The sequence below is a fragment of the Thunnus albacares genome, chromosome 6, assembly GCF_914725855.1.
Source record: "Thunnus albacares chromosome 6, fThuAlb1.1, whole genome shotgun sequence".
Lineage (NCBI taxonomy): Eukaryota > Metazoa > Chordata > Actinopteri > Scombriformes > Scombridae > Thunnus > Thunnus albacares.
Window position 1 is genome coordinate 14,749,237 of NC_058111.1, and position 13,536 is coordinate 14,762,772.

At 41.3% G+C, this 13,536-nt stretch overlaps 1 protein-coding gene across 6 annotated transcripts in view; it reads left to right on the forward strand.

The window, feature by feature from the left end:
- schip1 (schwannomin interacting protein 1) overlaps positions 1–13,536 on the forward strand; it is a 216,788-nt gene that overhangs the window by 192,490 nt on the left and 10,762 nt on the right. The window contains exon 1 of one of the 6 annotated variants that reach the window (XM_044353460.1): positions 6,651–7,104. The exons of the other annotated variants lie outside the window; for them this stretch is intronic. Coding sequence (XP_044209395.1) covers positions 7,009–7,104 — 96 coding nt within the window. The 5' untranslated portion in view covers positions 6,651–7,008. Of the gene's footprint in view, positions 1–6,650; positions 7,105–13,536 lie in introns of those variants that run through there. 6 annotated transcript variants of the gene reach the window in all.

Genomic DNA, 13,536 nt, shown 5'->3' on the forward strand with positions numbered 1-13,536 from the left:
CTGTCCTCCAACTATGTGACTTTCCTTTGGGGTTTAATGGAACAGCGTTTGAAAAAAAAGTGAGAGTGATCTATGTATTGCTGTTTCTTGTGTGGGATTTGTCTTAGCGTAGCTGAAGGGCTTCAAACCGGTTGCTAACAATTGTAAGCACTCACCTCCCTGGCATTATCAACAGTTATAAAAGCTGATCTCTTGTCAGCTCCATTCACATCCTCTTAAAGCTCAAGATTAGGCTTAGGATTTAATAAACTGCCCTCAGGCCTCCAGTTTGGGATTTTTGCGGTGAGAAAACGACTCACATTATTTAACAAATAATTTGTATTAATCTTGGTACATGTTCTACATATTTGTATGTCAGGAGGGTGGATTTTCTGTGGGTGAGTGAAAGAGCGGTTGTGTAACAGGATAAGGATTTCCTGCCGTGTTTAGTGTAGATAAAAGCTAGATGGAGCAACGGAAAGATGGACGGAAAGAGGTGAAGATAACATGCCGAAGGGCTAGTGTAGAGATAGCGGATGAAAGGCAGAGATGAAACAGTAGCAGAAGAAGTATTGACTATACAGCCTGAGTAAAGAGAAGCAAGAGATGGGTAGAAAGAGAGCGATGAGAACGGCGTGCAGCTTTCTGAGCAGACGAAGATTATACATGATAGGGAGAATGGAAAAAATAATGGACGCCAGTTTAATCTAGGGAATGAAAATTCAGGGGGATGCTGAAAAAAAGTTTATTGACAGTGGGAGAATGGGAAGGAAGTTGTCATATTGCAAGGAGTGAACCAGAAAAGAGAGATGGAGTGAATAAGAGAAAGAACGAGAGCGGCGGTAAGCGGAACAGAGGGTTCTGGCTCTGATAACAGCGACTCTCTGGAGGCCCCTCAATTAGACTGGTAACCTGGCAACCAGCAGTGAGACAGCGCCCCTCACACATACACATACACCGGAGGATGGGAAGAAGTAAAGGGTGATGGGGGAAAGAACAGAGGACTAGAGGAAGAGAAAGGATTAATGAGAGGGAACGAGAGAAGGGTTTAATTAGGGAATAAAGTGAACAAGGAGTGGTGAAGGCAGGGTGTTGTCCCTGTGTCTCCGTTTGTCTCCTGGGACAGTCTAGTCTATGTCTTGGGGCAATCTTTGTTTTGGTTATCAACAGCGCTGTTTTCCTCCACTTTTAGTAAGGTGTGGTGTTCATCTTACTGTATTTGGCTACTGGTGGCTAAGAGATGAGAAAAGGATGAAAAGTAGTGGAAGGAAATGGAAAGCGTCTGTCCTTCCCTGTTTGTTCACCCTGTAATGTTAAGGCAAGCTCCCTCCCACTTAATGTCAAAAACCATTAGCCAATTAAGTCTCAGGCTGACCCAAAAAAACCAATAAATTGACCATTTGACCCGTAGTCAACCAAAAACCATCCATCGATTTAAGCCCTGTCAGGAAGGGTAGATGCATCATGGATCAATTTTACAAATAAACTATGAGAGCAAAAAGGACAAAATAAAATGCTCATCATTATATCACAAGAACAATCAATCATCAGCCAATCTACTGTCTGCAGCCATCTCCTTCATCTCGATGCAGCATTTCATTTTATTAAGTGCTTAAGTGAGCTGAAACCATGCTTTTGTTCATTGTGTTTACTACAGGCTGAGGTCTCAATATGTCATCCTGTTTTCAGATTCTCCTGTAAATCTATAAATCCGGTGGAGCTGTTTTGCTGTCAGCAGCAGCAGCAGCACAAGCAGGGTGAAGGGTGATGGTGAGATTTATCCGCTTGGCCACAGTATGTCATCTCGGGCCGTAGGAATACTGTCAGCTTGCCAAGGCCTCAGGAACTCTGATTGAATGTTGGATCCTGTCACACACAGCATGTGTATATATGTATGTCTGTGTGTGTGAGAGAGAAAGTATGTGTATTTATGTTATCCATATGTGTATACAAGTGCATGCAGTTTTTCAAGCTGGCTGGCAGAGCGATGAAGGAGAGCTCCAGTGTCAGAACAGTGTAACAGTGTATGAGGTGTGGCCTAATGAATTATAAATGAGGACTAGCAGCACAGTAGATACCGCTGATGGATCATACTAGAATGACAGAATTGAGGGTTGACAGTAAACCAAATGTATGGTATTATTGATATCCAATAAATGGTCTAAAACCCATGTAATTAAACTGTAAATAACTCTAACAAACATTGTTATCTAACCAGAAGTTCATCAGTAGCGAGACAACAGAAAAAGAAACATCATGCCATGATGCCATGCATATTTAAACAAGTCATGCTAGCAGCTCTGTGAGGCTGTATTTTGGCACAGTAGTACTTTGAGCATCCGTATGCTAACATGTTCACACTGATAATGCTAACATGCTGATGTTTAGCAGGTATACTGTTGACCATATGCACCATCTTAGTGTAGCATGTTAGCATGCTAACATTTGCTAAATAGCACTAAATACAAGGTCTAGCTGAGACTGATGAGAATGTCATCAGTTTTGCAGGCATTTGGTTAGAGAAATTATCATTTTGATCTGATGATGGCACTAGATTGAAGGTTAGGAGATCACAAAAGTTTATACAAATTCATCCTGAGGGGGATATGAATGTTACACTACAATTTTTATAGAAATCCATCCAGTAGTTGTTATGACATTTCACTCAAAAACACAAATTTGAACCTCATGGTTCTAGAGGAGAAAAACGTGGATCACCAAACACAGTGGTACACATTGTCTTGGAACCAACAAAGAAAACTGATTCATCCTCCTGGGACCATGAATTTCTGCAGAGAATTTCACGGCAATCCATCATAATAGTTGTTGAGATAGCACAGTCCGGACCAAAACAGTGGACTGACCAACCTATAGACTGACATTGCCTTCCATAAAAATCCTAAAATCCTAAAATAGTCATTGTTCCATTTAATGTTATTGAGGTAAGCATGACAGCTTATCTTGATGTAGACTTCAGGACTGTCCAGAGCACTATTAACCAGTGTCAGATTGGAAAAGAAGAGGACTATTACCTCTAGTACCTACACAGATTTAACAAGACACAAGTATTATTTGTAATAAAATTGTTACACATAGTACATAATTTGTCAAAACTAAAGCTCCCTCAAACACTGGCCTCTATGACACAGTGTGTTTGAGTTAACGGACTTCCCGATGGGCCGCCCCGTGCTCCTTTCGCAGCCCAATTTGTTTGGAACACAGAGCATTGCCATGGAGAAATTCTCACCACGTTGCTATGGTAGCAGCCCCCATTCTTTTCCTCCTCTTTCCAAAATAAGATCGGATCTGAGTCTCTAGTGTTCCTTTCAAATGTGGCAGGAAATGTGATATGCTGTTATAATATCACACAATTATATGCAGAAACATCACACATGCATTTGCAGATACAGAAACTCATAAACAAGCATGAAGCGGGACTGACAGAAAGAGCGAGGGCATCGCAAGTATAGGTGCATTGGTATCAAGCATATGCACGTTCACACACATACACACACACACACACACACACAGTGCCATTGGCCTTGGATGCCAGGCTTACAGGAGGTGCCAGGAACCCACTCTCCCACAGTCACCCTCTGTTCACTTGGAACAATACACCATTCTGTGTCTGTCTGTATGTGTCTATCTCTCCCTCTCTCGCTCTCTCAGCTGACCTGACAGTCAAGCCATCATCTACATCAGAGGAATTAACCTGTGTGTGTGTCTGAGAGAGAGTGTGTTTGTCTCAAATAGTCAGCTGAAAGTATCCTCAGTCTTTGGTCTTGAACTGTGATTGAGGCAATATATTCATGTACACATTTGTAAGTGTATGTGTGTGTTGCCTGCTTCTCATGTCCAGGTAGCCAAGATACCCCTTCCCTCTCTACCTCCTATCCCATTTGAATCAGCAGTGACTTCACCTTCACTATGAAGTCAGCCTCAGTAATGAAGCAGAGAACCAACGGGCCCCACCCTTCAGCCCCAAACAGGCCACTCTCACACACAACTAACACCGGTTTTATTGGCTTGTGTGTGCCTGTGTGTGTGTGTGTGTGTGTCTGTTGTCTATATTGTCCCCGGCAGCAGCAGTCCAGCGTGGGTGGATTCAGGAGAGAGCCAAACAATTCGCTGTACTCTACCCATAATCCTTAGGGATCAACACTGAATCAAACCTACTTCCTATTTTTTCATTTAACCCCTGTGTGTGTGTTGGAGTGGAGCATGCATGTTCAGATGAGCTTTGATGTTGTCAGGCAAATGCTTTTTCCCCCAGCTGTCTGATTATTTTTCTATCTTCTCTCTCTCTCAGCAGAGGAACAGATGAATGTGACTCATGTTCATCGTGTATCACTTGGCGTTCTCTTCCTTAGATACGTTTGTCCTTGGCTGGCTATTTTATTTCTTATCTGATATCCTTGTCTTCCCATTAGATCTCTGACTGTCTAGTATGATTCATCTTTTGAATCAGTCCACAGGTGGAGGTTTTGATGCTTTAAAAAAAAGACGGAAACAGTATAGAAATTTGAAACGGCTCCTGCTCCACTTGCAGGCAGGGTTAAGGTTTTGCGTATTTCTTCAAAGCTTAAAAGAGCGTTATTTTTTTAGCGTGTTTATATCTATAGTAACTTGACAGGTATAAGATATTTTTCATTTCACCTTGCAGCAAGCCTTGAACATGTGTATATTGATTATACGTAGCCTCGAATAGGGGATGACATGCACTATCTGCAATGCAGGTATCATTACTGCTTGCAGGTAATTGGTAATCAATAGAACAAAATGCCAGTGTATGGTATATAAATAAAAAGTAAGTGTCCAAGGAGAAGATTAGACATTTCTTATTACAGTATGAGAGCTGGATATTTTTGGAAAATTGCCAGTACTGTTGTGTAAGGTTTTTGCAAAACTAGGACTGCAACTAATGATTATTTTCATTATTGACTAATCTTCTGATTACTTTTTTTGACTAATCAATTAATCATTGTGGTCTATAAAATATAAAAAAACAATTTCCCAGAGCCCAAGGTGATGTCATGAAATTGATGATGTCATATTTGGCATTTTTGCTTGAAAATGACTTAAAGGATTATTAATCAGTTATCAAAATAGTTGCTGATTCATTTCTGTCCATTGACTAATCAATTAATCGACTAATGGTTGCAGCTCTACACAAAACCCTTTTTTCTGCTTAACAAAATAATCTACTGCTCTCAAATGCATTACAGTTGTATTTAATTTTGTCTCAATAAAAGTGGGACATACAAGAATAAAAATATAAAATATAGTCTAAATCTTGCAAAATTATCATTTAAATCTGAAAATATCTGAACAAAGAATGAGAACAACAACGATGTTCTTGATGCCAGCCTCCAGTGACCAGTTTTCGGTAGTCTGTTGTGAGGTTTGATACCCTACCCGCTGCTTTTGTAGCTGTATACACTAATGTAGTACTAAAATGATTAGTTTTACTTCTTCAACTCCTTTTATTTCTCAAATATGATGCTTTGCTGCTTTTCTATGTTTCATATCATTTTAAATCGACATATATTTGGGATTTCAACTGTTCATCAGACAAAAAACAATTTGAATATGTCACCTTGGACTCTGGGAAATTAATAGATATCATAGACAATTTAGCAATTAACTAAAAAGAATCAACAGATTAATCAATCAAGAAATATAATCAGTAGTTGCAGTCCACACTAAAGTGCATTCCACTGATTCATTACACACTGAAAATGTTGGCTATGTGATCCCCTGATGTGGTGATTATGAATTATGGGTATCCATAAGAACATAATAATGGTTTTACAATCCCTGTCACGCCTTCCATTTTTCTGTGTAACCAGTTGATGGTTTGTGTTTGTGTGAAGTCATGTTCCCAGGCAATATGATTCTGCAGCCATGTGTGGATATAATTTTCTGTCTGGGCGGCTATGACAAATATATGAGTCACGGGTCGATAGCGTCTCGCAAAGATGAGATCATTACACACCGTGGAGAGCTCAGATTGAAAATGTAAGTCATTGATACAAGGCTCAAGTTAGTGGTGACTGTGTGTGTATGTGTGTGTGTGTGTGTGTGTGTGTGTGTGTGTGTGTGTGTGTGTGTGTGTGGGTGTGGGTGTGTATGTGCGTGCCAGACTAATGGTCCATTGTGCTCTGTCAGGGTTTATTTAGCTGGCCGGGGCTGTGGGGCTGCTGGCTTTGGAGTCCAGACAGGGCACTATTTTTACCTCAGCAAGGGAGAGAGCACAAGACCTCCTCTGTTACATAAACACACAGATTTTTCACATTCGTTTCACTTGAGATATGAAAGTTAATCTACATTCTCTCACACAATTGTAAGCTATTCTAGATAAGAGGGTTAGGAAGCTTAAAAAGGAAAAACTCAGAACGAGTCCTGGGTGTGACAGAGGTTGAAATAAATATAGACTGGGTCCAGGAGATACGACAAGAGGCTCCAGACACACCAGGAGACATCTAACCACACACACACAGACACACAAACACACACACACACACACACACACACACACACTGTGGCTATCCCGTCGCTGTGGTGTCTCTTTCCAAACTGGCTGTGAGCAGCTGCTGCCCTCACGTCAGGGCGTGAAAACGGAAAAAAACACCAGAGTGAATTTCTCCCTCTCCCTCGCTCTGTGGCACTCTCTGGCTGTGAGAGGCCGCCCTGACCAGAGGGTGGAAGGTAGGGAGGGTCTAAAGGGGCCTTACCTCTGACCATTGTGCTTTCTCAGTCCTGTGGGAGAGGCAGAACAGCAGAGGAAACCCAAAGGAGAGTGCAGGGAAATGAATGAATGTCACAACATGTAAGAGAGGAACAGGGAGAAGCCACCAGTGGAGGAGTAGATTTTTTCTGGCTGTGTGTCAGATCATGGCAGGGGTGAGCCGGCGGGGAATATGATGCGTACTGACTGGACCCAACGTCAGGAGTCGGGTCTGGACTAACCTACTGACTTGGGAGTAGAGAGGAAAAGACAGGAAGACAGAGAGAGAGAGGGAGGGAGGGATGAGGGAGGCGCTGGATACCATGGATGGTTGTGGTGGAGTGGATGATGTCATCAGGCAAGCGTCCGGCCTCTACCTTAGTGACGACTACAAAGAGGTAAAGGACCATGTTGCTGTTTATATGTGTCATATTCCAAGCTTAACTTTTTCAGGAGAAATCTGGTGGTAATCTATATTTATGTCAACACAGATCAAAACTCCTCATATGTTGTTTGTGGCCCATTGGTTCCTACTGAATGCTTGAAAGCGAGCCATAAATATATAGTTTCTCTTTTTCAAAGGCTAAATAATTCACTAAATCCCTTAGGCACTGTAGTTTCTAGCAAACGTAACCTAAACAGGAAATTGTGCTTTTTTTGTGTGTGTGTGGGGACTATTTTCAGATGTTTATTTGGTGCACTGCTGAGTATTTACAGCAGCAGGATGGTCTATGTGGGACTGACTCAAAATAAATTCACTGCTCATGTTCATGATAATGAAGGACCATGTCTCTCAGTGCAAAAGTGTGGCTCACTTATGTGTTTTTAATAGATTTTGGAAAACAATAGGGTTAATTGGCATGTAGGAATGAGCTATATCAGGCTATTTCTACAAAGAATCCTTTAAGCGTACGTAATCGAAAATGCTGCACGCTGAGGACTCACTGACATATCTGTGTAGTCAATAGAGGTGGACGTGAATGTGTTTACTTTGATGTTATACTTCAGGCTTTAAATATGTTACAACCCAAAGACCGAGGCTGACGTAATGCTTGGGTTTAAGTTTGGGTGTTTAAGCGCTTAGATATTTGTGGCAGTGCTATGACATAATACTGTGAGTAACTTAAATCTGCTTCATTCTTTAGGGGGTATAAAAACAGATTCCTCTACTGAATCTTTTCCCACAAATCCATCGTCTGGCCCTCTCGCAGAGAGAAAGCTCAGATGTCACTTGGAGACCCATTGTCCTGTCTAAACCCACTTCATGCTCCCCATATCCCCTCCCTTCTTTTGTCATTCTCCCCCCTATTCTTATTTTTTCCTTTATCCCACTATCGCCCTCCCCCCACCTCTTTTACCACCACACACACATTCACAGCTTTCTACCACTTGCTGAGTTGTTCTCCTCCAATCTGAGTGACAGGAACAGCCTTTTACTGACCTGCAGCTGAACTGTAAGAGGGGTCAGAGGTCAGGTCCCTTATCTGGGATAGAATGTTGCACTGCCTAGATAGACAGATCTCAGATAGCACACGGAAAGAGGAAGGATCTTACATACACACATTTTTAGACTACACGGAGAGGCTGTAGACTTTCAGATTGTATATTTAAAAAGAATATACACAGACTTCACTCTACATTTCCAAAAATATGTACAAGTTGATGCAGTTTTAGAGTAAACTAAGCCTGCAAGAACATCTGTGTGAACGGGGAGACTATACTGCACAGTCAAAACACACACAGAGAGAAGACACAGTGACCTTGTATCTGTTTGTAAAGCTGTGAGCTCAGCAGCAGCTCACTGTCAGACCTGGAAAACATATCAGTGTGAAGCTGTCCTCTGCTTGGATTCTCAACACCACACACAGCCAAAACACAGCAACCGACACATACACGCTTAGTACAACCATACCTTAACCTCTTCGACTCCACTCCCTATTTTGGAGAAAAAGTAAACTGAAATACTCAAATTAAATTGTCTGTAGCTCCTGAACTACAGTGACTATATGCATAAATTAGGTCTTGCCAGAAAGAAAAACTCCCAAAGTTTATAGTGAAAGTGTCAGAAATACTCTGAGTGATACAGAAATAGTGCAGATTACCTTTGAAGTCAGTAAAATTTGAAAAAATTTGTCTGCCTTATAAGCCTTTGTTTTTGCCTGTAAAGGTCGAGGGCAGTGTACCTGTCAATACCTGCCTCACAAAAAGATACATAGCACACAGTATGACCATTCTACAGTGAATGTTTTTTTTCATTAAAAGGTCCAGGCAGATTTCCAAAAAAGATATTTGGAGACTCCATATTTTTGTAAATTACAGCAATACCACAATGGGTGTGACGTAGAGAGGCAAGAAAGGGAGAGAGGGACAACTAGTTAATGTGGGTTTTTTTAAAAGCTCTCTGAACTGTTTTCCACATTCACAGTCCTATTCGGGTACTCTGTAATGTTATACTTTTCACTGTTGCTATACTTAAACAGACACATAGCCTGTGCTCACAAGACCTAGTATTCGTGTGTGTGTGTGTGTGTGTGTGTGTGTGCGTGTATGAACAGCGGGTTCTTGTCTCCAACCAGGGGGTGAGGTCTTTACCAGTGAAAAGCCTCCATTGTGCAGGAAAAAGGAGAGCACTTAGAGAGGAATGGAGGGAAAAGAGAAGAAATGGGGAAGAAATATTAATAAATGAAGGGGTGATACATTTTAAAGGACCTCCTCCACATTTTAATATTTTTTTAAACTTAAGATACAGAAGGAAGGCTAAAAAGGAGACTGAAATCAGAGAGAAGCAGAGGACGGAAACCCACTGGCATGCAGAGACATGCACACATTCATACTCTTCTCAGATCTTAACCACTAAACAATTTCTGGCCACAAGAGCCAGCAATTTGGGGGAGGGCGAGGGAGGATGCTCTTTGTTAGCACAGATAATTAAATTCATCTCCCTTCTCTAATATAGATATTCAGGGAAGATTTGAGGGCTCAAAACAAGCACCCCGTCGTCCATTGCCAGGGCTAAATCACCCTCCAGGCCCGTGAATGAATAGTTGTAATGCAGAGTGGAGGAGAAAATGTCTTTATCAATAAGCATTTTTCAACAGAGGAAATTGCCTGGTGAATTTGAGGAAAAACACAAATTAGCCTAATTGTGTTCCTCCCAATCTAATTTGGACAGTGATGGCTGTGGTGTTCAAGGCTAGGAAGTGAAGGAGGTGGTTAGGACTGTCATTCATTCTCTCTCTCTCTCTCTCTCTTTTCCCTTCCCCACATGCACATTAAAATGTTAATGTAATGGATCCAGCAATTTTCCATGTCATCATCGTGTGGAAACAGGCACTCAGACAATTTGCCGTCTGAGGATTTTATAAGACTTCTGCAAATCTCCCACCAGAGCGCTAGTGGGAAATGAGTGGGAAAGGTTACGATTACTTATTCATAACAGTTTGAATGGGTGACCCAGTCAAAAGAGCAGAGAGCTTATGATTAAGGCATGTGACATGCAAGGTTGGCACCTAATTCATCCAAAAACTGAAATAGAAAAGTCACACCTGCAAGGCAAGCAAAGGAATACAGATTGCTTCTTGTATTTAAGAGACTCAGAAATCTGTTGCTTTACTTCCAGCGAGAGAGGTATGTTTTCAGATTGATATGATAGCACATGAGATTTAAAAAGACAAGAAGATGAGGTAGAGCTGTCAGTATGGATGATAAAGGAAGTGTGAAGAAAAAGAAGTGAAAAGAGGAGCTTGTATTTACTACCCATTCGCACGTCCAACCGTAAGTGGCGTATTCCACACCTTTCTAAATGGTTTATGGTGCTGCTATGATGACTGGTTTAACACACACAGCCCACCCAGACACAGACAAACAACACAAACGAGCTGTATAACAGATGATGTTTAGACAAAGACAGGAAGTTTTGTTGTCAGGCAGGTGTGAGATGCAGTCCTACTTGCTAATCCAGTGACAACTTTTGCCTTGGTGGTGCTTTGAGGGTTTTATTCTACTTATTATGAGAACGTAATGATGTGTTACAGTGTTGATTGTGTGATTTAGAGCTGAAACAATCAGGTGTTCAGTCGACTAGTCAATACACAGAAACTTAATTGGCAACTATTTTGATGTTAGTTTCAGCCATTTTTAAGCAAAAACACAGAAAATGCTTTACTCTGTTTTATATGATTGTAAATGGAATATGTTAATGTAATGTCTATGGCTGTCAGACAAAACAAGACATTTAACTGATTAACTGATGATGAAACTGATGATGAAATAATCATGTGATTGAGAAGTTACCAGTCTAATCAATGCAGAAGTGATGCATTTCACCCTGACTCTCTCACAGTTCTATTATTAGTCTATTTAAGTATAACTGATTCATATCAAGCACTATATTTAACAGATTGTTCTCACGAATACATGTAATTTGTGGCCTTGTGTAAATGTGTGCCCTTATGTATCCATGTATATATAAATCATGAAATATTATCCCAAGGCAGTAGTTAGGTTGCCCTTGAGGAGTGATGAGCTTACCAGTGGCAGTGTATGAAATATTTCTCGTTTTAAATCATTGCAGCGCCATATGCTCTGTGTTCCGCCTCATTTCTTTAAACATCTTTCACCTCTGACCATAGAGCATGAAATGTGAATCACAACAAAGAAGTGTTTCATAATGTTAATGGCATGACTTTAACTGCTTTTGCGATGGCAGACGAAAAACTTTTTTTTTTGTTTTGATTGGGGAAGTGAAACCAATGACCTGTTCAGACAGTTAATTTGTGTCTGACTACCACTGCCATTTCCACTTTGAGAACATAACGGTGAGCAGTGTGTGTGGTCTGTCAAACTGTTAAAACTACGCTTTAAAGTTGATGGCGATGCTGTTTGATTACACAGTATTCTAATGCAAAACATCCAGAGTCCTCTTGAATGTGTCACACTTCCTCCCCAGCTGCACCTCAGCACAGCCCCCATTTGTGTTTCTTCTTAGCCCTCACCACATGAGGTGAACAAATGGTTAACAATGCCCAGTGAACCAGTGTTCTGTGTAGTAACTTGACTGACAGTGTGTCAGTTGTACTGTAGTCAGGCTTGTATGAGTGATGTACGCGTACATAAATGTGTTTGACCTGAACTGTACCACGCAGGCTACTGTTGCGCCTATGGAGCATTGAATTGAAACTCTCAAGTGTGTTCATCTTGACTCCCCAGGCTATCTTTCTTTTAAACACACACACACACACACACACACACACACACACACACACACACACATTAAGGAACAGTGCCAGGTCCTCTACATGCCAGTGTGTGTACTGGCAGTGCCAAGTGCGTCTTGCCGGGCTCTTGTGTGGAGTGGGATTATGTTAATTTGTCCTTGGTGAAGGCACTCTCACCAACGCCTGCACACAATCGTCAGGAGAGACAGACAGAGGGAGGAGAGAAAAGGAGGGAGCAAAGGAGTTAGAGAAAATGAGTGGGAGAGAGGTGAAGGTGTGATGAGGGATTTGGAGAGGGACGAACAGAAAGAACCGATGAGAGATACAACATGAATTGTGAAGGCCTGCGGGCAGACGGAGAGAGGTGGAGATGGAAGGAGATGACTGGAATTGGGGATAATGAGGGAGAGAGAGCAAGACGAATGACTGGTGATGCTGAATCAGGTGGATAAAGAAAGCATGGAAATGTGTGGAACAGAGATGGATGAGACAGGTGGAAGATGTGTAGAGGATTAAGTGGAAAAAGGAAATAATGGAGAAAAAGACGATTCAGAATATTCCTCTATACCCCAGGCCATTGGAGTATTTCCTGTTCATCACCTTCTCACCCTCTCACTTTATTGTCATTTTGCCTTTAATTAATAGGGAAAGTCAAGATACAGACAGGAAATATGGATGGAGGGAGAAAGAGAAAGAGCAAAATACTTCTTAACCATCAGGCCATCAAACGTCCCTGTTAACCTTTTTTTAAACCTACTCAACTTTGAGGTCAGAGCTCTCCAAGGTGTTACAAGATAATAATGTTAGGGATCACATATGGTTAATAAGTTAAGAAACAAGTGGAAAAACATTTTGATTCATAAAATGTATTGCATTAAGTTCATTGTATCTCATAACCAAGCAAGCATGAATGCCTTATATCAGGTGGAATTTGTCGTTAAAGATAATTATACCCACATTTAATGGATGTAGTGTTTTATTGTCAATCTACAGCATTTTTACCCATCACATGATCAACTCAGTAATTATACTACAGTCTTGAGCTGTTCAATGATGTGAGCACTCACAAGTCACAAACATGGGAGTCTTTCTTATCTCTGTCATGCATCCCATATGATGTGAACACAGTATCAGTATGCGTTGTTTGGCTATAAAGGGTCACAAGCCAAAAAGGCTGGGAAGCTGTGTTTTAAACCTTCAAAATGTTCTTACAGCTCACATCATGTAAACATTTCCACTCTGTCCTTCAGGCGTAGTGATTTCTCTTTGAGAGGAAGTCAGGAGCTCTGCAGTGGCTGCAGTTGAGGCAAACTGTGGTGTGTCTGACAGACTGAAAGCCTCTTATAAAAACAACAGAAAGTCCTTCCTAAGTCATAACACGTCCTGACAAAAATCTGGGCTTTAGTGTTTGTGTGCAACAGTAGCACATGTGAAAAGGTACTTCAGAGAATGTAACTCTTCCCAGTTGATTAGAAACAGTCTGAGCCGTTTGTTAGTTGTTTGGACTTCAGCTGAATGTGTTTACCTGCTATCAGCGTAGACGAGACGTCCTATGGGGACTAGTGTTTGCATGAACATGTGTGAAGTGCTGCCAATGCTGAGGCGACGCTGAGT